The sequence below is a fragment of the Mesocricetus auratus genome, unplaced genomic scaffold (assembly GCF_017639785.1).
Source record: "Mesocricetus auratus isolate SY011 unplaced genomic scaffold, BCM_Maur_2.0 Super-Scaffold_100024, whole genome shotgun sequence".
Classification (NCBI taxonomy): domain Eukaryota; kingdom Metazoa; phylum Chordata; class Mammalia; order Rodentia; family Cricetidae; genus Mesocricetus; species Mesocricetus auratus.
In genome coordinates, this window is record NW_024429205.1 from 24,981,421 (window position 1) to 25,001,398 (window position 19,978).

The following is a 19,978-nucleotide window of genomic DNA, read 5'->3' on the forward strand; positions in this document are numbered from 1 at the left end:
ACTAGACAGAACCATGGATGTCTAAATGGGTTTTCTGGCTTTCTGGATTGCTCCCCACAGGGACGAGTGGTAGAGGAGGACAGCCCGGGCTTGAGGACAGTGTACTTGATCACTCCCCGTCAAAGCCACTTAGCATTGTGTAGTTATATTCTGCCCAAGGTGTGGCTGTAAGGAAATAATTCTGAAAAAATGTAAATTCATGGTAAAATCTCACCCAGTTCCTTTTTACATATGAAGACATAAAATCCAAATGACGCTAAGTCACCTGGCCAATGTCACCGTCGTCAAGCAAACACATCCCTACCTGTGCTTTGTACTTACACATTTCCTTTTGCCCTGTAGAAAACCAGGGTTATGTGTGTATTTGAAGGCCATGTGATAGTTTTAACTGTCCTGAAACTTTCTTGGTGACCAGCATTCAGGTAAGCTGTGAATGATTTTTGGAATCTCTGAATTCTCCCACATGGAGAGACATTTGGACATTTCTCTCTCCTTTTTGACCTCTACTCTTGTGTGCAAGCCTCCATCAGGTACCTGTGCCCCGGTGCCATCTGAATGTCTGCTGGGGACAGGAGCTGGTCTTAGGGAACTCCTGGCTTTGGAATCAGGACACATGGTTCAGGGTTGTGCTTTAATCTCTCCTGTCTGAAACTTGGACAGATCATTGGACACCATGATTAAATTTGCTCAGTCAGGAATTGAGCATGGCTGTTGGTCACAGCCTGATGATAAAGCTGAGTGAGTTAGGAAGGAAGGAGGTGATATAAAATCATGGCAAAGTCAGAGCTGGGGACATGGTTCAGTGGGTAAACCATCTGTCGCCCAAGAGGAGGGATGGAATTTGGAGTCCCAGCACCAATGTAAGTGCAGGGTACTTGGGAGGCAGAGACTGAGGCTCCTGGAGTAAGCTGGCTATGTGGATCAGCGGCACCCAATTTCAAATGAAAGACCCTGTCTCAATCATAAGGTGTCACTTGATCAACTTCTGGCTTCCATATAAACACGTATGCACATTCACACATGCATGTGTTCCCACACATATGTGAGTATGCATACGTGCAAGCATACCACGCGCACACATACACACTCAAAGTCAAAGCCTCTCCTTCATGAGTGAGGATTGGCTGAGATGCCGAAGGCAGTGTGACTCAGACCTCTTCACTGTAGTGGTGGTGGTCCTGCCCCACCCGAGACCAACAAGTCTAGATGTAGATATTCCCATTAGGTATTTGTGTTGTCCCATGAACACCATTCTGTTGTTTCTGTGGTGAGGGTTGCCCTCTGGGCTTCTCTTAGGTTCCAAGTTGTGTGATGCCTGCGAAGCTGCCATGGGCTTGCAGTACAGGCTTCCTGTGTGGTATGCAGAGGGTCCCAGGGTGCTGGTGACTCATGATCAAAAGCCGCTTTATTTCTGCTTCCACACCTTGCTCAGCCTGCTAGGCTAACAACCATCTAAACCCGAGAAGGCCTGTCACCTCCCCACAGGAAGTGTGGGGCCCAGAGACATAGGCACACATTCTCATTTCCGTTTTAAATGAATACGATCTCTTTAAAAGTTTTATTTGAATACCGATCTGTGGTTTGCACAAGTTACTTGAATTTTAAACAGATGTGTGTGCAATGCTGGGCGTCAGCTTGATGTTTTCATCCATTTTTTCAGCCATTGTTTTTTAATGGCGCAGCTGGGTCTCAGGCCTATGCCTTAATTGGGCAAGCTGGTGCAGGCTCCCATGTGCTTTTCTTGTCTGGAGTCATGACACTTTAACTAGGACCAGTGTCATTTTCTGAGTATCCAGAGCAGGGCTATGTCACTTGACCATTCCTATAGGAAATACCCATGGTCTCTTATAGGCTCAGATTTGCTAATTGTCAAGACCAACAGTGTATGGAACCTGGAAAATTGTAGGTAAAGAAGTGTTTTCTGATATGCTGGTCCTTGGAAAGTATCCACTACTGGTCACTTTTCTTAATTTCAAGGGGATTTGGTAATGTTTCTAGCTAGATGAAATTACGATATTCAGAAATACACACTCTGTTCATCTTTGAGTGGCTCAACAAGTGGTAGCTAAAACCAAGCAAAAGTCTTATTAGTGGAAGCCAGTTAAATAGACCCTTTAAAAACATGTGCATCAGAAGGCTGGGGAGATGACCCAGTGGTTCAGAGCTCACACTGCTCTTCCAGAGGACCAGGGTTGGACTCCTCGCATCCATATCAAGCAGCTCACAATAAATGGCCTGTAATGCCAGTCAGGGAATCCAATGCCTTCTGCTGCCCAGCCTCCATGGGTATCTGCACACATGTGACATATACACCTAAGTAAAAAAAAATAAATCTTAAAAAATCTTCATGCTTAATGTCTAATACTAGGTATGAAGGAGTCTAGGGACTTGTTTTATTATTTGCCAACCATGTTTCTTTATCAGCAATAAACTCATGTTGTTTTTAAAAGAGAAATACCATGCAGAGCTGTATTTCCTTCATTTGACAGAAACAAGGGAGAGTGTTGCTGGAGATTTTCATTTCCTGCAAGGTCCCTCCACTTCAGCCCCAAATGAGCACACGGATACTATATTGATTATTAAACTGTTGGCCTAAGACTAGGGCTACTATTTGGCTGGCTCTGTCTTAATTATTAACCCATTTCTATTAATCTATGTATTCCCGCATGGTCTCATCTTACCAGAGAAGAGTCTGGACCTCTTACTCCTTTGGCGGCTACATGGTGTCTCCACAAAGCTGAATTCCCAGGGAGGGAGGATTTATTTTGGTGTCGGTTCATCATGGTGGGAAGAGGCAGTTAGGGAGGCTCCCTCCTGTGTGATGGAGGCTATGGCATTGCCTGTCACACCTTGGTGGAGTAAAAGCAGGGCGCAGGGTGAACTGTCCCAAGGCCTGCTTCTAGTGGCCTGTGCTCGCTAGTTGGGCCCTGTTCCCTAAACATAACCTCTAAGACAGGGCTTCCAGGCGGTGACCAAATGCTCAGATACGTATGTCTGTGAGAGACAATCTTACATTCAGACCATAACAAAAGCCATGATATAGGACAGAAGAGAAGGACTTGTGATGTTAAGGGGACATGTTTTTATTGAAGAAGAATTAACAAGTTGGTTTTTAGCTTAAACTATGCTGGGCTAAAAATCCGACAACTTGGTCAGATTTCACAGTTTTCCGATTTGAAACCCCACTTCTGTTGGGTGGAAGCCTCCATTCTCTCTCTTGCTTTCACCGATGAGAGGGCATGTTTGAGTGAATGGAAGGAAAAAGTGGGTCTGTCTGTGTCCTTTTAGGTTGAGGCAAAGAGAAAGGATAGTTAAGGGCTGTCGATGGTTCCCGAGGGCAGCCAGAACAGGTAGGACACCAGCCAAAAACTGAGCAACGTAATGTTAGTCTGGAAGGTTACACTGTACCGTGATACCCAAAGTCAATGGCTTTGGGCCCTCTCCCGCAGAGAGGTGTGGAATGCGTGAGTCAGCATGGCAGCCCCACTTCTGATACTGAGTCATGGTCCCAGTTGCTTTTATACGTAAACCAGAAACATGTCACTGCTGAAGTGCTCATCTGATGGGTAACGATTGCCAGCCTCTTCGTTCCATGATGGAGATCAGTGTTTATTTGCTCCAGATAGGGATACCCATGGCGGGCCCAGGAAATGTTTGTTAATGCAGTTGAGTAAGTCTATCTTGATGAACCAACGACTTTGTTTACAGGAGTATGGGTTACCAAAAGGCAGCTGTTTCACTAGAATCCCACTGAGTGTCATTTGAAGCTGTGTCCCTGGAGCTCCTTGCATGACTTGCTGGAGGCTCTAGGGGAGGGAGGGGCCTTGAGGGCCTGGAAACTTTCATGAGCTTCCTGGGCCTTGTAAGTTTTATTAATTTCCTGAGCCTTAGGAGCCCCATTCTCTTTTCTCTAGACAGAAATGTATAAACTCACAGGACACAGTGATCCAAAAGTGTGGGAAATCCCAGATCTGTGTGTAATTCTCACCAAGTCCCTTCCTACCCGCAGATCTGTCCACCAAGTACCGTCCCTTCACTTGCAGGAACGTATCACTTCCCACAATTTTCTGGACCCAAGACTCTTGCTTTTCTTTCTCTGTCCCCTCCTTTATTGTTTGGACTGGAGGTTATTAAAGTCTATACACTCTATAGCTATCACTTACACGGAACATTTGTTTTTTTATGGAAAATGGCAGCATTTCCTCATTTCATAATCCCCCAAATAACAAAAGGTCACAAGATGGGGGTCTATAATCATAATAGTATCAATTATACTCGTTTTTTTTCTCTTACAGCATCCAGAGTTCTAAATGTCCATTTTATTGAATGCACTCCAAAATTTCTTGGATTACTGGCATTTATTTGGCTTGAATTAAGTTAACATGAAGTTTCTGAGTCATCATGTAATATGTTTTATTCTAAATATTTAAAACATTTTGATTAGTATTACTCTATCAGAAAACTTTATTTTGAAATAACTTTCAGCTCAGAGAAAAGATCTAAAGATAATTCAGGGGATTTTAACACATCTATTACCCACTTTCTTCTAATATAAACATTTTATATAACCATGTACATTTGTCAAGTCTTAAAACATTAACCCTAACATAGTACTAATTAAAGGACAGTTTTATCCTTAAAACTTGAATTTTAATTTATGGTAGTGACTTCCCTCTGCCAACTAATGTCTCTTTTCTGTTCGAAGACCCAATCTAGGATACCACTCATCTCTGAGTCAGGTTTTCCAAAATCTGTGGTGGTTTTATATTCTTCCTTTATTTTTCATGACTTGGACTTTTTGAAATTATTTTGTAGACTGTCTTTTTTTTTGTAGACTGTCTCTTAATTTGACTTTATGAATGCTTTCTCATTTTTGGACTGGTTTATAGAAACAATGGTAAATTACTTCAAAGGTAAAGTGACCTCATTAATCTTGACAGTAGAAGATGTTATCATTTTGATATTATATGATGTATGAATATGATATAACTTGTTGAGTCTGGAAAGATGGCTCAATGGTTAAGAGCATTTGCTACTCATCCAGAGTACCTGAATTCAGTTCCCAGTATCAAAGTTGGGTAGTTCACAACTGCCTGCATCTCCAGTTTTAGGGGTTCCAATGCCCTTGTTTGACCTCTGTAGGCATCCATACACACACTCACATGCACATAAACAAAACTCAAAGTAAAACCACTGGGAAAAAATGACTTGTCACTAATGGCAGCAATCCTGACCACATGGTGAGTGGAGGTGGTGTCTATAAAACACTCATTTCACCCCTTTTTGTTTTCTCTCTTGTCCTTTGACAGGGCTTATAACCTGAGTAGGCTTCAAACTTAGCTGATGATAAGCGTGAACTTGTAATACTCCCATCTCTACCTCTTAGATGCTGCTAGTACAGATTTGTACCAACATACCTGGTGTATACGGTGCTGAGGACCAAACCTGGGCTTTCATGCATTCCAGGCAAACACTCTATCACCCCAGCTGTGTCCCCATCCCTTGGGAGTCTATTGGAAACAATTCACTAGGCATTGACCTCTGTTTGGAGAGAGGTGTTTCTTCATATTCTCTTGGAGTTGGTCTGTAAGGAGGTTCTGTCCCTCTCCTCTGTTTATGATTTCTATTTCATTTTTGTTCTTTGGGCTATGACATCATTGTTTAGTTTATTGCTCCAATTATTCCACCTCTGTAATGTTGGGAACTCTTTCAGGTTGCCTGTTGAGTCAAAATACATTTTGTGCTTTCACAATTTTAATTTTAAAAGTTAGTTTAGCATTACGGCAGAATTTGGAGGAAGGTGCAGAACTTTTCCCTACACCCCACCCCAGATGAGCCTCTGCAGTGTTTCCAGCTTTATGGTTGCGTCTTCACAGGTGATAACTATGTAGATCTCATTCTTTGTTTTCTGTTTTTCTTTTTTTAGGGTTTTTCAAGACAGGGTTTCTCTGTGTAGTTTTGGAGCCTGTCCTGGAGCTCACTCTGCAGACCAGGTTGGCTTTGAACTCACAGAGATCCTCCTGCCTCTGCCTCCCGAGTGCTGGTATTAAAGGCGAGTGCCACTACCGCCCGGCTCAGATACCATATTTTATACAGAGTTCAGTTTAAGTGTACATCCCATGAATTTGACAAACATGTCCACACAAAGCCAACATTATCCTATTGTGTAAGTGGAGTGTTTTCACCCCTCTAAAGAGCCCATGTGTTGTTTTGATTTTTAACTCCTTTGTCCTGGAGTAACTCCCTCAAAGTAGTGGTTGTTCAATAGGAAGATGTTTATAATCGTCCTTAAATCTGTCCTAGTCCATGAATAGTTAAAAAGAATAGATATGTCAATACATTTAAAAAATAGACAGTTGGTTCATGTGTAGCCTCAGAGTTCAATCACTAATGAAATGAATGAAATCATCACCTTATTTCAAAGAGATGAATTCCTGCCAAGAACCATGGTGGGTAGGCTCCTGGGAACTGAAAGGGAACAAAGACCAGCTAAAGCTTCCAAGTTAAAGTGATCTACTGAGTGAGGCTCATGTCTTCTAAGTGTACTAGTTTCTGTGAATAAAACCCTCATGTAGCCGTCCTATATCCTTCCTTCCTTCCTTCCTTCCTTCCTTCCTTCCTTCCTTCCTTCCTTCCTTCCTTCCTTCCTTCCTTCTTTCCTTCCTCTCTCTCTCTCTCTTATTTGTTTCCTTTTTACACAAATGAATATTCTGAAATATTTTCCAGATATGGAATCATTGATAGACAGTCAAACTAAGGGAGACTGCCTTCGAGCTTGCATTCCAGACTGATACTTTTTAGTAGTAATTGCACATGTATACTTCTTTGAATGTCATATTTTGATGGCATTTTGGCACAGAAAAAGCAGCTTCTCTTGGTTTTATTTTATTTTTTGGTTAAAGATTCGATTACAGAAATTCTGATTGACTGGCACTAATTCAGTCTCACCACTGTTACATTACTGCTCAGTGTAATGGTAGCAGGAGAGAAAACCTTGCCTTTAAAACCCAAAGAGTGTTGAATATGCCACCCGTGCATGGAAGTGACAGGAGAGGATGGAAAAGAGGCTGTGCCAACTTGTCCATTTCCCCTGGGGCGTTCACAAACGTGGGCATTTATAGTGTTTTTAGAGCTATACACTTGCTGCCATTTGGAGTTATCTTCAAAAGCGATCAGTGTTAAATTCATCTTCCAGGAGCAGGAGGAGGAAAGGATGTGTTTTACCTTTAAAAGGCAGCATTGGGCAACAGAATGGTTAAAGAGTGCGTTCAGCTCTGTCTGTAAGAGGCTTTGCTGTTCCATTACCTTGATGGATTTGCTATTTCATGTCCCACAGAGTATAAAATGTGACCTATAGAGTGTGGGTTCCGGGGGTCTTTTCTAGTTTGTTGAGCACACTGGTGCTTAAGATGATGATTTAAATTAGTTTTAATGTACTTGGGTAATCAAGCATGCGGTGTTTTGAAGCCACTAACCAAGAAGAAAGAAGAGAGTTATTGCAGTCTTCTGCAGTAATGAGACGCATAAATCAAAAGGATGAACATGGAAACTTCTACTGAGCCTAGGGGTCTGATTTCAGGCACCTTAAATGGATGCCTTTTTTTTTTTTTTTTTTGGAATCAGGCTTGCTGTGACAAAACCGCTGAGTGTGTAGGTGAAAAGAACTATCTAGATGCAAAGCAGAGAACCTCTATAGAGCTAACAAAAATAGGAAGAGTTAACACAAAACACAAACTAAACCAAAAACCAAGCTAGAACCCAATGAGACACTCTTTGCCTTCTCCTTTAGAGCTGAGACCATGTGGTTAGGAAGCCTGGGTCTAAGTTGGGTACCCCAACGAGAATCTCAAATAAGCAGGCATTCATTTCTAGGTGTGTGTGTGTGTGTGTGTGTGTGTGTGTGTGTTCAGTTATCAAATGCACGTTGCTAATGGCAATCTAACTTTGATATGCAAGAGAGACAGTGCTTTCCACTGTGAGGCTAGAAGATCTAAGTTCTAGATGTTAGCTCATACCGGGACAGAAATTCTCCTCAGCATCTTTTCCACAGGATGACTCGGGACTATGCACATGGTCCTCATTTTGAGCTATGGACTTCATTCCATAGCTACATGTTTTACCTTTCTGCTCAAGTGCTAAAAACAGGGATCATGTCAGTTAGTTTATAGCGTGCTGCAGGCTGGAATGACAACTAGGTTTCTGAAATGGATGGTGGAAGGTTGAGAAGGGGCATGGGTCCATTTTCTTCCTTCAGTTTTGTCTGTCCTTGCAAACTCACTGGAGTCCTAGCACATGCAAATATTTTTGACTCCCTCTGTCCATGGGAATAGTTACCCTGATGGTGGTTACACTTGGTTTTAGTAACAGTTGCTTCAGGTGAGTACTGGACATAACGTAAGCCCAAGGGACATTTTTTTGTCAGTGAGGACCATGGTTAATTCACCTCAGGGGATAAGGTACAGGGAGGGAGGGAGGGAAATTCTGAATGTGATTGGCTGCCCTGAATTTTAAATTCAGGCTTTGTGTAAGCATAGAAAGAAAGGTATTTACATGGCTAAATATTTGTAGTCTTTAAGGAGGGAGGCGAAGGACATACGTAAATTATTATTGTGAGTGGCTAGAGGCAGAAGTTCACACTTATCCTTGACTCCAGCCAAACTGGAGTCTGTGCCTTTAACAGTGAAAAGAGTTTCAGGACTAGCCAGTGTAGCAAAGCATGGTTAGAGATCAGCAGAGCTTGCCTAGGCTAAGGACACTACTAAAGCCCTTAATTTTCACAAGTCATTTTAGCACAATAAGTGAATTATAAAACCCCCATGTTCAGTTAGAATTTTCTGTGATGTGTCAGGTGCTGTCCGCGTATTCTCAAATTCAATTGCAATCCGTTTGAATTGGCTGCTCGGAGGCTGTGTGGAAATGGCCTGAGGGGGGTCTGTGGGAGGCATGAGGTGGTCTCTGCTGTGGATTCCCATGGTGACAACCCCTATTCCAGTTCGCAGGACTCTACACAGTGGCTTATGAAGTGGGTTTTCTAAAAGCCCCTCTGTCTACTCCCTTGCTGCTCGTTCTCCAGCTGCCTCTCCCCGTACTTCACGTTCTTTCGACTGTAGTATGGAATACGGGCCTTGCTGGCTCAGCTGCCTTGTTTTCCCAACTGAGTCATTTGCCTCGAGGGTGTCCAGAGCCTCAGTGACTTTCCCGATTACTTGGGCACTTACGGATAAGAAGAGGGACGATGGGTGGCACTCTTTAATCCCAGCACTCGGGAGGCAGGCAGGTCTCTGTGAGTTCCAGGCCAGCCTGGTCGGCAGAGCGAGTTCCAGGCCAGCCAGGGCTACACAGACAAACCCTGTCTCAAGAAGCACAGGGAATAGTGTGCAGATTCAGTTTTTGCCCCTTATTCATCCCTTGCCCTCCTTTCTTATCCGTAAGTGCCCACTGTCTTTACTGTTTTGTATGGTGCCCTTCCCCCCACTTACTACAAAGACTGTGTGGGTGCAGTGTCTCCAGCGGGCTCAAGGCTCAGGACTCTGTTCTTCAGAAAGCCCTCAGCAGCCTGCAGTTCTGAGGGGGGCCCTGAGTTCGGCCTGTTGAGCATGCTGGAAAGTGAGCGTGGCGTGTGGGCAACAAAATGACTCATGGATGTGACTTCACCGGTGCCCTTATTTTAAACTCCGTACAGTGAAAGTGTTACCCAGTTCTGACAGAGGCCGCTAGCCAGGGTTGGGCTCGCCTCTGCCTCAGTGATGTGTCACATTCTCTACCGGAAACTCACATTCTTAACACCAGTCATCATAAACTTGGCAAGAAACCTTCTGGAGAGGTGTTGGTATTTGGTAGATTTATTTTTTTTTCCAGCTGCCCATGAAAAACAAACTCAGAAATCTGTTTTATTCTCCCCTTCCCCTTTGAAGATTTGTTTTGGAATAGTTTGTCATTCCTCTGTCTGGAGAATGCTCGTCGTTGATCTGTTAAATGTGGTTTGCTTAGGGCCACGCAGGGTGACTGTGGCCCTGCGTGAAGGGTAAAATGAACTGGATAGCGTGCCTGTTGGGGTGATGAAAGCCTCTTAGCTGGTGCTAGGCGGTGGGTGGCTAGCCCTGGCTGGTGACCACAGGTCTGCACTTCAAATATGGCTGGGTTTTACTTGAAGTCTTCTGAGGTCTTTTAGCATGCCTGTCCGGTTACTCACTAAAGGAGGCCACTCTTTACTGTTCAGTGGTTTTGTGCTAAGAGAATGCCCAGATTTGCCAGCCCATGCTAAGAACTTCCCAGAAACCTAAAGGCCACACCCCCTTTGGAAGAACAGGGGTTTCCATTCTTTGGTTTGTTCTTATGGCAGATGAATGTTCTAATGAACTGTATGTCTAATCTGGTGTAAATAGCTTCTTGAAGGCACAGCTGTGTTTTATCACACATCTCCTGATGTTCAGCCTTGGGGAAGCCTAAGCAGAGAAGACAGTGTGGAGATGGGAGTCAGGGCCATAATCCTGCACTTATAGACTATCCAACGATTATAACACGGGAAAAAAAATGACCCAGAGACTGATATTAGGGTTCAAACTTCAAGCTGAATATCAGAAAAGCAAAGCAGCTGGCCACTAGCTTCTTACCTCCACCTCAGGCTGAATGGGCTGATCCCGTCTCCACGAGCTCTCACCAAGCCTAGGATTGTAACCTCTCCTCAGCGTGGCTGGAGAATGAATGCCTCACACTGACTACTTGCTCCTGTCTTTTATACCCCTCTAGTGCTGGGATTAAAGGTCTGAGCTACAATTCTCTTTTAGAGCGATTCAATTTTTTGTAGATCTGTGTGGCCTAGGACTCACAGAGATCATCTACCTCTTAATCCCAAATCCTAGGATTAAAGGTGTGTACCACCACCTCCTAGCTTCTGGCTACTGGGATTAAAGGTGTGTATCACCGTTGTCTGATCTCTATAGCTTGAGGCTGACTTTGCTTTTCTGAACCCTCAGTCAAGCTTTAACAAATCATAAATAACATATCACTACAAAGGATTAGGTCAAAACTGCACAAGTTAGTTACTAGCTGAGGTCATGGCCAGAAAACCCATCTCTGCATCCCTGTGTGAGCCTTGAAGAAAAGATTCACTGAAGCAGCGGCTTTTACTTTGTTGGTCATCAGAAACAGCTGTTTAGGAAACTGGTGGTTTGAACAGGAATGGTCTCACTGACTCATGTGCTTGAATTCTTGGCCCATAAGAAGTGGGCACTACTAGGAGGTGTGGCCTTGCTGGAGTAGGTGTGGCTTTGTTTGAGGAAGTGTGTTACTGTGGGCACAGGCTTTGGGGTCTGATATGCTCAAGTTACATCCAGTGTGATACACAGACTCCCTTCTGCTGCCTGTGGATCAAGATGTAGAACTCTCAGCAGATTCTCCAGCACCATGTCTGCCTTCATGACAACATGCTTCCTGCCATGACAATAGTGGACTAATCTCTGAAACTGTAAGCCAGCCCCAGTTAGATGTTTTCCTTTGTATGAGTCACTGTGGTCATGGTGTCTCTTCCAGCAATAGAAACCCTAACTGAGAGAGACAATTCTCATTCAAATCACCATAATGGGCAAAGTGGAAACCATGACCTATTTATAACCTAGACTAAAAGGCAAACATCCCATCACTTTTGCTGTATGCTACATTGGAAATGAGTCATTTGGTCTGTTTTATACTCAAGTGTATGCATGGACTACCAAGAACCATGGACCACTGGGAACCATCTTGGAGGATACCCAGCACAGCGTCTAAGAGGTGAGTTGTAGAATGTTGTGGAGCAGGAAGAGTGGGAAGGCAAATGAATAGTCAGAGGGTAAGGAAAGGACAGTTACAGGATAGGTGATGCCTTGGTGACAAGATATGGTCTGGGATACTCACAGTGGCAGATTTGTTTCTTCCCTGTGCATTTAATTTATTACAGATTGCTTTGGGTTCTGTGCCACTGGTCCCCTGCATTGTGGGCCATTTGGGGGATTCTTCTCCATGTCATGTTGGTTGTGGGACCCAGGAAGTAGGAGTCTTTCTATGAAATATTGATGTCTGCCACAGCAAAGGGGCAAGGGTACTGATACTTTCAGTGCTGAGGGTGACATTGGAACTATGCTTGTGAAGAATTTCTTTCTGTTTGGCAATATGCAGGAATGATAGGCTATAAAACCAAACCTTTAAAATAGCCTTAGATGTGTTTGAACCAGCATACTTTGAAGTTCCTCGATAGTGCATTACCAATTTGCCCTTTTTTTTTACTGGGTGTTACTATTTTCTTTTCAACTAAGTTATTAAAGTTATTCTCTATGGAGATGATTTAATCCGGGTCGCCGAGAAGATGATATTGTTCTGATAAAAAGTCAGTTCTGGGTATTTCCTAGTAAAATACTTCATCAGGCAAATCCTTCTATACAACCCCCCCTGCCAATTACATAAGTATGCTTATTTTTTTAGGCATTGGATTTCTGGTTAGTGTATATGTTGTTGAGCTGCTGAATTATTTACGTGCACAAACAGGTACCAAATCCTTCTGAGTTCATAATAACACGTTAAACCTATTTGAGTTGTTGAAATGATTTCTTCTCATGTTAAAACAAACAAAGAAACAAAAACTAACAAAGTGTGGCATCAGCTGTTTTGGTGGTTGTGTGTTTTGAGTGGTTGGGAGAATCGAGTTTCTTTTGCTACTCCTGGGAGTCTGCAGGTGGTGTTGCTCCTGGTGTGTATGGAACACAGTTCGGATTCAGCTGTGATGCTGTGTGGTGATGACGGTAGCCGGTCCATGTAAGCGTCACAGATGCATGCCAGGGCACTGCCGTCTCAACTAGGATGGTTGCTGAAATTGCTAGATTAAGCTCTTCCCTTAAGTCCAGCAGCTTTAAACGCTAAAGAATTACTAAGGGTGTTGCAAAGCCTTTTCCACTTGGTGGTAGGATTTTGGAAAAGCGTTAGTTTTCATCTTTAGTTAAAAATGAAACCAGCTTGAAAGGTTATGACGTGTCAAAAGAAATATTGTTGAAGTCATGATATAGGTGATACTGATAAATGCTGTCCTTTCTGCAGTCGACTGCATATGCCAGCATTAGTTTGGCAGACATGAGCAGGAGAGGTTAAGACAGTGTTGAGTAGCATGGGTTCTGGGTGAGAGGCCATGGGGACATAGCTGCAGGAGCTGAGCTTGAGCTTGAGTGGCCTTCAGGTGCTCAACTAGGTGGAACTCCAGCATTGCTGCAAATCCACAGAGCCTGGAGCGAGGTCATGTTTAGATGTATAAATTCTGGTGACATTTATTTGTGACTGAAGCCTTGGAGATGGTTGGAACTGCTCATTCATCACGGAACGTGAAGTCTATTATTGCAGCAGTGTGAACTTTGTAGTAAATTGCCCCTAAACATTATTATTAAGCAATATTAAATGGTGGGAAAATAACCAACATTTTCTCTTAAGGAAATAGGAGGCTTGTGTATATGACCCTGCAGGTAAATACTCTGGACGGTAAAGCTGACAGAGGTTTAGTGAAGCAGCGATTATATCTGGCCTCACATTAGCCATGATGTTAGAAGAATGAATAGTAAAGTTACTAATGTGACCAGCGGTACTGAGTTGAAAGCCATGCTTCTTTTGATTATACATGAGAGGGACGATTGGCAGAAAAGAAAAATGTAGAGTAGCCATGGACATTCTTTACTGGGTGATTATTTTTAACCGAAAGTAAAATTACAGAGTGACAGTATTCACAACTTGATTAGATTTGTATGGTCACAATTTCACCAAACTATATCGCTTGGAAACACTAAAGCCAACAGACAGCTCACAGTATGGTAAGTCATTATAGAGGCTGAACATATGCCATAAAACACTAGGCAAGCTGGTCAGTTGGGAAGGTTAATACAGAACTGATACTTGAACACCAGGGTCTCAAATGTCAATTAGAGGCAGGAGACAATGAGGCATGGTGGTTCAGTCATCTTTGCTTTAACCTAGTGATAATATTTGCGTCCTTCCAGTGAACGCCCATGAAGGTGGCAGAATGGTCATGGCTGGGATCTCTTTCTGGACTAACTCACTGCACACCAGTCCTGTGTCCCTGCAGGCTTTTCTGTTTCCTTTCTCATGAAACACAAACCAGGCTGCCTTAGGCTGATAGCGCTACCTGGCCTGTCATAGGAACAGCACCACCCACAGTCAGCCCATCCCTTCTTTTCTTGCTTTTTATGAAATGACTTTTTTTTCCTTTCCCATACTTACATACAATGTAGTCAGTCCCCCCACAGGCTGCCTTCAAGTTTTTCCTAACCCATTAATTTCTCTTCATCTTCTCTTTTTGGCCGTGACTTCCTTTGTGTTCCAGAAGTCGACTAAATGCCTCAATCATGACCAGCAATAATCAAAATAATGTAAATGATGTTGCTGTGCGGGGAAAAGAGACTGCATGTTTGGAGCCAATATCTCCATTTGCTTAATCCTTGGAAAGACCCAGAAGTTCTACTTGAAAGTCTTTGACATTTCTGATTTCCCTATTGCCTACATTCTTCTGATAAAAGGAACAAATATTCATTCCTGTTTTCTTGTGTGTGGTGTATATATATATATGTGCATATTCGTGTGTGTGTGATATATATATATGTGTGTGCATATTCACGTGTGTGTCTGTGTGTGTGCGTGTGTGTGATATATATATGTGCATATTCACATGTGTGTGTATGTGTGTGTGTATGTGTGTGTGTGTATGTGCGTGTGTGTATATGTGTGTGATATATATATGTGCATATTACGTGTGTGTGATATATATATGCATATTCACATGTGTGTGTATGTGTGTGCGTGTGTGTGATATATATATATATATGCATATTCACATGTGTGTGTGTATGTGTGTGTGTGTGTGTGTGTAGCCCAAGGCTGACATCACATGTCTTCCTCATTTGCTTTGAGTCTCTTCCTTTAACTCAGATGTGGATAGACTCACCAGCCAGGTTGATAAGGGATTCCCTGTGTCTCCCCTCTTGACCTGGGGTTATGGGCAAGCCTTCATGCCCACCTGGCATCTAAGAGGGTCCTGGGGCTTTCAACTCTATTCCTCATGCTTGTATGGCAAGAGCCTTCCAGCTGAACCATCATCCCGGCCCTCATTTCTCTTTTAATTTTTTTTAAATGTAAAATCTTTTGGAAGGTACACTTGCAGTATTATGTATTGCATCATGTGCAGAACATGGTTTCCACAGTAGACTGGTTTTAAGCAGCTGCCATAGAAATTAACCCTGTGAGCACAGTTGGTTCTTTGTTTATTTGCTCTTGAATTTGTTTACTCACTGAGTAGTTGCTGACCTTTCACATTTTTCTCGTTTCCTGTCTGTTGTTGTGATAAAGCACTGTTATCAAAATCAATTTAGGGGATGGAAAGGGCTTATTTCATGCTACAGGCTAGGATCCACTGTTTTGGGAGGTCAAGGCAAAGACTCAAGAAGGAACTTGGAGCAGAAACCAAGGAAGGAAGACACTTGTTGGCTCTCTCGTGGGCACAACATTCTTTCCTTGTTCCTTACTTTAGCTTTCAGAATTTCAGTGTATACAGTGAGATCAGATCATACCGACCCCCTACACCCCCTGCAGTTCCCTCCACGCCCCTCCTGACACACTCCCTCCCTTCTTCCTGTCTCTTTGTTTTCTTTGTTTGATAACCCATTAAGTGCATGTGTGTGGTGCCACCCACTGGAACATGGAAAATGTACCAGTGACCACATCACCCATAAAGAATGATTTCCTCCTACCCCAGCAACCCTCCACAGCCAACAACTCCTTGCTGTTGCAAGGGGTGGGCTAGAGATGAGCTATTTCATCTGCGCTGGCTCCTGGAAATCAAACTCAGCTGGTCCTTCCTGCGAGCTTCATCCCTCAGTAAAGACAATGGATAGTAGGAACTCACCTTTTCCTGAATTGAGCAAGGAACGGGAAATAAACATGATTCATGCCTTAAAAAGATGTGTCTTTTCCTCCTCTTCAACAAGGATCTCAGACATCAAATTTAGGGGTCTAGAAGGGAAGGGACCAGGAAGCCTTGAGTGGTCAGGAATGACAATGATGAGAATTGTGCTCTAACCTGATGTGGTGGAGGCTGGATTGAAGGAGTCCTGTGGAGCGGGGAGCACCTACTGTGATCTCTGCTGGGGAGTTCCTGGGTTTCACTGAGGTTCTTTACAATAGAGAGACTGATTAGGCTAGTTCATGCCCTGTAGGCCTCACCCAAGGGTCTAACCAACTCTTATCTACATGTTATCTTATGGCAGAGCTGCTCTGGGTACAGAACGTCACCCTTTGAATGGGACACTTCGGAGTCAAGCCATCAGTCACTCAAAAAGGAAGTAACAGAAGGTCATCCGCAGAGGGAACATTCTTTCATTTAGTGACTTATCAAGAGGAGGAAGTGCAAATACCTAAGGGCTCTCTTGACCTCCCAGGACACTGGATGCTCTGGAAGAGGAAGCCGCACTCATAACGTTGGGGGCACTCCTGATGCGTTTCATCTCATTAGCGTGCTGAGGCTGGCCGAGCGCTCATTAAGTTGGCATTACAGGTGGAGGACTCTGAGGTCTAGAAATACTTTCTCGGTCCTTTCAGAGGTTGAGCAGTGGCTCTCCAGGGCTCTCTTGGTGACGCTTAAGAAAACAGCAGACAAAGGAGGCTTTTGTAGGATAAAGAAACCTGGAAAAGCTCTTGGTGAAACTCGATCAGGTTGCATTTACAGTGCATACGTGTATCAGATGTGTGTGTGTGTGTGTGTGTGTGTGTGTGTGTGTGTGTGTGTATGCTCGTACTTGAGTGCCCAGATAGGCATTTATGGTTTTAAATTTTCAGCCGCCTCTGATTGCCTTATTAGTTCAGATTGGTCTCGTTCAGGGAGATGGCTGGAGAGAGGCTTTGAAGTTGTGAATGGGACCATGAAGCAGACAAGCCTCTGGGGGCTGAGAAGCAGCTGCCAGTGGGGGGTGTCTGGAAGGCATCTGTCTTTATCTTCAAGGCTCCTGTTGGTTCATATGGATTTCCTAAGGATCCAGGCAGCAGCAATAACCTGGCTTTAGGTTGTATAACCAGCAGCAAACCAATAAAAGCTATCAACTGTTCAGAAGAATTGAGCACAGAAAGCCACCATCCCCAAGGAACTCCCTCTTACTCCATCAGCTCAGCCCTTCCCACAGCTGTGGGGAAGTATACACAATCTACAGGTTATTTTATTGGGTTCTGTGGTAAATGCCTTGGCCATTTCTGTTTCCAATGTTTAATTGATTGAGCAATGTTTTCCTCTAACCTGTGAATGTGATCTTACTTAACAAATTTAAGTATCTAGTTTATACTGCCCTAAACTCAATGTCAAGTTTCCTTATAAGACACAAAGAGAAGAGACAGGAGGGGAGGGGACCCTGCAAAGATGGAGGCACAGATCAGAGTGAGGAAACCACAAAGTCACGAGGGGCCTTAGATCCCCAGAAGTTGGAGGAGACAGGAAGGGCTGGTTCTCTCTTAGTTCCGATGGAGGGAGTGAGGTTCTGCTCAACACCTTGGTTTGGGGCTTTTGGACTCCTTAACTAGGAGAGAGCAATTTCTGTTTGCAGTTGCCCAGTTCATAGGTTATTGGTTAGCAGCCTCAGGGATCAGATGAACTGCTGGGAGTTCTCACTAGTGAGCATCTCTGGCTCTGAAAGATAAGGCTCCAGACACACTGCTGAATCCTGGTTCTGTGTCCTGATGCCCCCACCCCCACCTCCAATGCTTCCCGATGCTAGGGATAATTCTGCAAGTAACCGTAGCAATGGCTGTTGCTTTCTATAATGTATGTACCTGTCTGTCTGTCTATCATCTATCTGTATTGTCTATCATTTATCTATATTGCACTCTCCCTCTTTCTTACCGGCCTCCCTCCCTCCCTCTCTGATAATGGAGGGTTAGGGTAGTGCAGTCACTTGATCAGATGGTACACCGATGTAGGAGGAAAGGTTAGAGTTCAGGCCAGTTTCCTTCTAACTTTAAGTTCTGTGCTCTCAATCACGATGCCAGACTGGGAGATCAGTCATATTTTAGACCCCTGGTCCTATGCTATATGGCTGTGCTCTTTCATGTCCTGGCTGCCGGATGGTGAATCTTGGAGGAGGTAGACTTACGCAGAGGAAGAAGTATGGTCTGGCAGGAAGAGCTTGAGACCAACAGGACATGGGGAGTGTTGTGAAACAGCACCAGGCAGATGGCAGATGGCCCATCTTGGAATAGTGCATCCTGAGACATGTACTGGAAATCCATCAGTCTTCGGGCTGGGGGAGTCCGCTGCGCGAGTTTAAGGATTAGAGTTTAAGTTCCCAGCACCCCCTGGGTATGGTGGTCTATATGTAAACCCCATGCTCAAATGAGGCAGAGCCTAGAGCCCCAGGGCAAGCTGGGTAGCTAGGCTAGCTGAATTGAGCTCTGGGTTTATGAGAACTTGCCTTAATATGTTAGACAGAGAACAATTGAGGAAGACACGCACACCAGCTGGCATATGCATGTACATGCACATGTGTGTACCTATACATATGCAAATATACATACAAAAATATGCACCATATACACATACAAAAGAACCCTTCAGTCCTGACAGTAAACCTTCAGTTGACCTAAGCCCCATGTGTGTCAGGCAGGCATTGCATTTAAACTTTTTTTAAAAAAAGATTTATTTATTCTATTCTTTTATGTGTGTGGGTATTTTGCCTGCACACACAGGAATGTCTACCACATGCAATGCCTGCTGCCATTGGTCCTCTAGAACTAGAGTTTCACAGTTGTGAGCCACCATGTTGGTGCTGGGAATTGAACCGGGGTCCTCTGGACAGAGCAGTCAGTGCTCTTAACCACTGAGCCATCTCTCCAGCTCCAGCTCTAAGTCTTATGTGTACTCATGGATCGTGAAGCAGGCGCTCAGTTAGCACAGTAGGTATAACGTAGGGCTGCTTGCTTGATGTTCAGACCCGGGGTAAGTTGTTGCCTGTGGGGGCAGTGAGAGGAAGGAAGAGCGTGCTTGTCTCCAGGATGGAAGTCGTAGGTAGGTTACCAAGAATGTCAGGCTGGCAGCATGGCTCAGGGGGTAAAGGTGCTTCCTGTCAAGCCTGATGACCTGAGTTTGGTTCCTGGAACCAAGTTGCCTTGTGACCTTCACCCATGCGCTGTGAAGGCACTTGTACACATGCATGTACGTACACACACACACACACACACACACACACACACACACACACACACACAGAGACAGAGAGACAGAGAGACAGAGAGACAGAGAGAGAGGCAGAGAGCGCGCAAATGTCACACACAGAAGAGATGTTTCCTTGGGGCGGCAGGGTACATGAGAATGTACGACGGGAGCTCTTCTCAGGAGCGAGGCAAAGTCTAGTTGCTAGAACACGGCCTGCGTGCATTTCTGGTGCGCACCAGGTATGACATCATTGTACTGTGCATTCAGAGTGTGGCAGCGGTGACTGGGGCTGGGGTCTGGGGTTATGAGCAGGGAGGCCCTCAGTGTCACTGAGTAAGTCCCTGATGTCTGTGTGTTTTATCCTCACTCATCTCCTCCCTGCAGCTAGGGAAGGCATGGCTCTGCTGGGTGGGGCCACACAGCGTGCGCACTGTCCACCAAGTGATTAGCCCCTTGGGTGTAGTGTTTACTTTAAGCAACAGTTTTGTCTCCACTGGCTTTATCGATACCTCGTAATTCACTGGGAGCGTCAGGCAGGCAGACGGTTTCAGGCTGGGGATATATGTAGCTCATGCTTAGCATGTGCAAGGCCCTGGCTTTGACCTCTGGTGTCACACAGAAGAGAAAGAATCAGATAAAAGGGCCAGCATATTCAGAATCATCTGCAGTCTCTGGTCTCCCTGGTGCCCCCCCTCCTGCCCCCATCATCTCTTGCTACCTTGGGGAGAAGGAAGATAGAGTTAACATGTTGCCTCTCTTCCC

At 44.3% G+C, this 19,978-nt stretch overlaps 1 protein-coding gene across 8 annotated transcripts in view; it reads left to right on the forward strand.

Annotated features, from left to right (window-relative positions):
* The window catches only part of Ltbp1 (latent transforming growth factor beta binding protein 1), a 375,435-nt gene that overhangs the window by 88,850 nt on the left and 266,607 nt on the right, over positions 1–19,978 (forward strand). Inside the window, exon 1 of one of the 8 annotated variants that reach the window (XM_040730933.1) lies at positions 11,577–11,769. The exons of the other annotated variants lie outside the window; for them this stretch is intronic. Coding sequence (XP_040586867.1) covers positions 11,666–11,769 — 104 coding nt within the window. The 5' untranslated portion in view covers positions 11,577–11,665. Of the gene's footprint in view, positions 1–11,576; positions 11,770–19,978 lie in introns of those variants that run through there. 8 annotated transcript variants of the gene reach the window in all.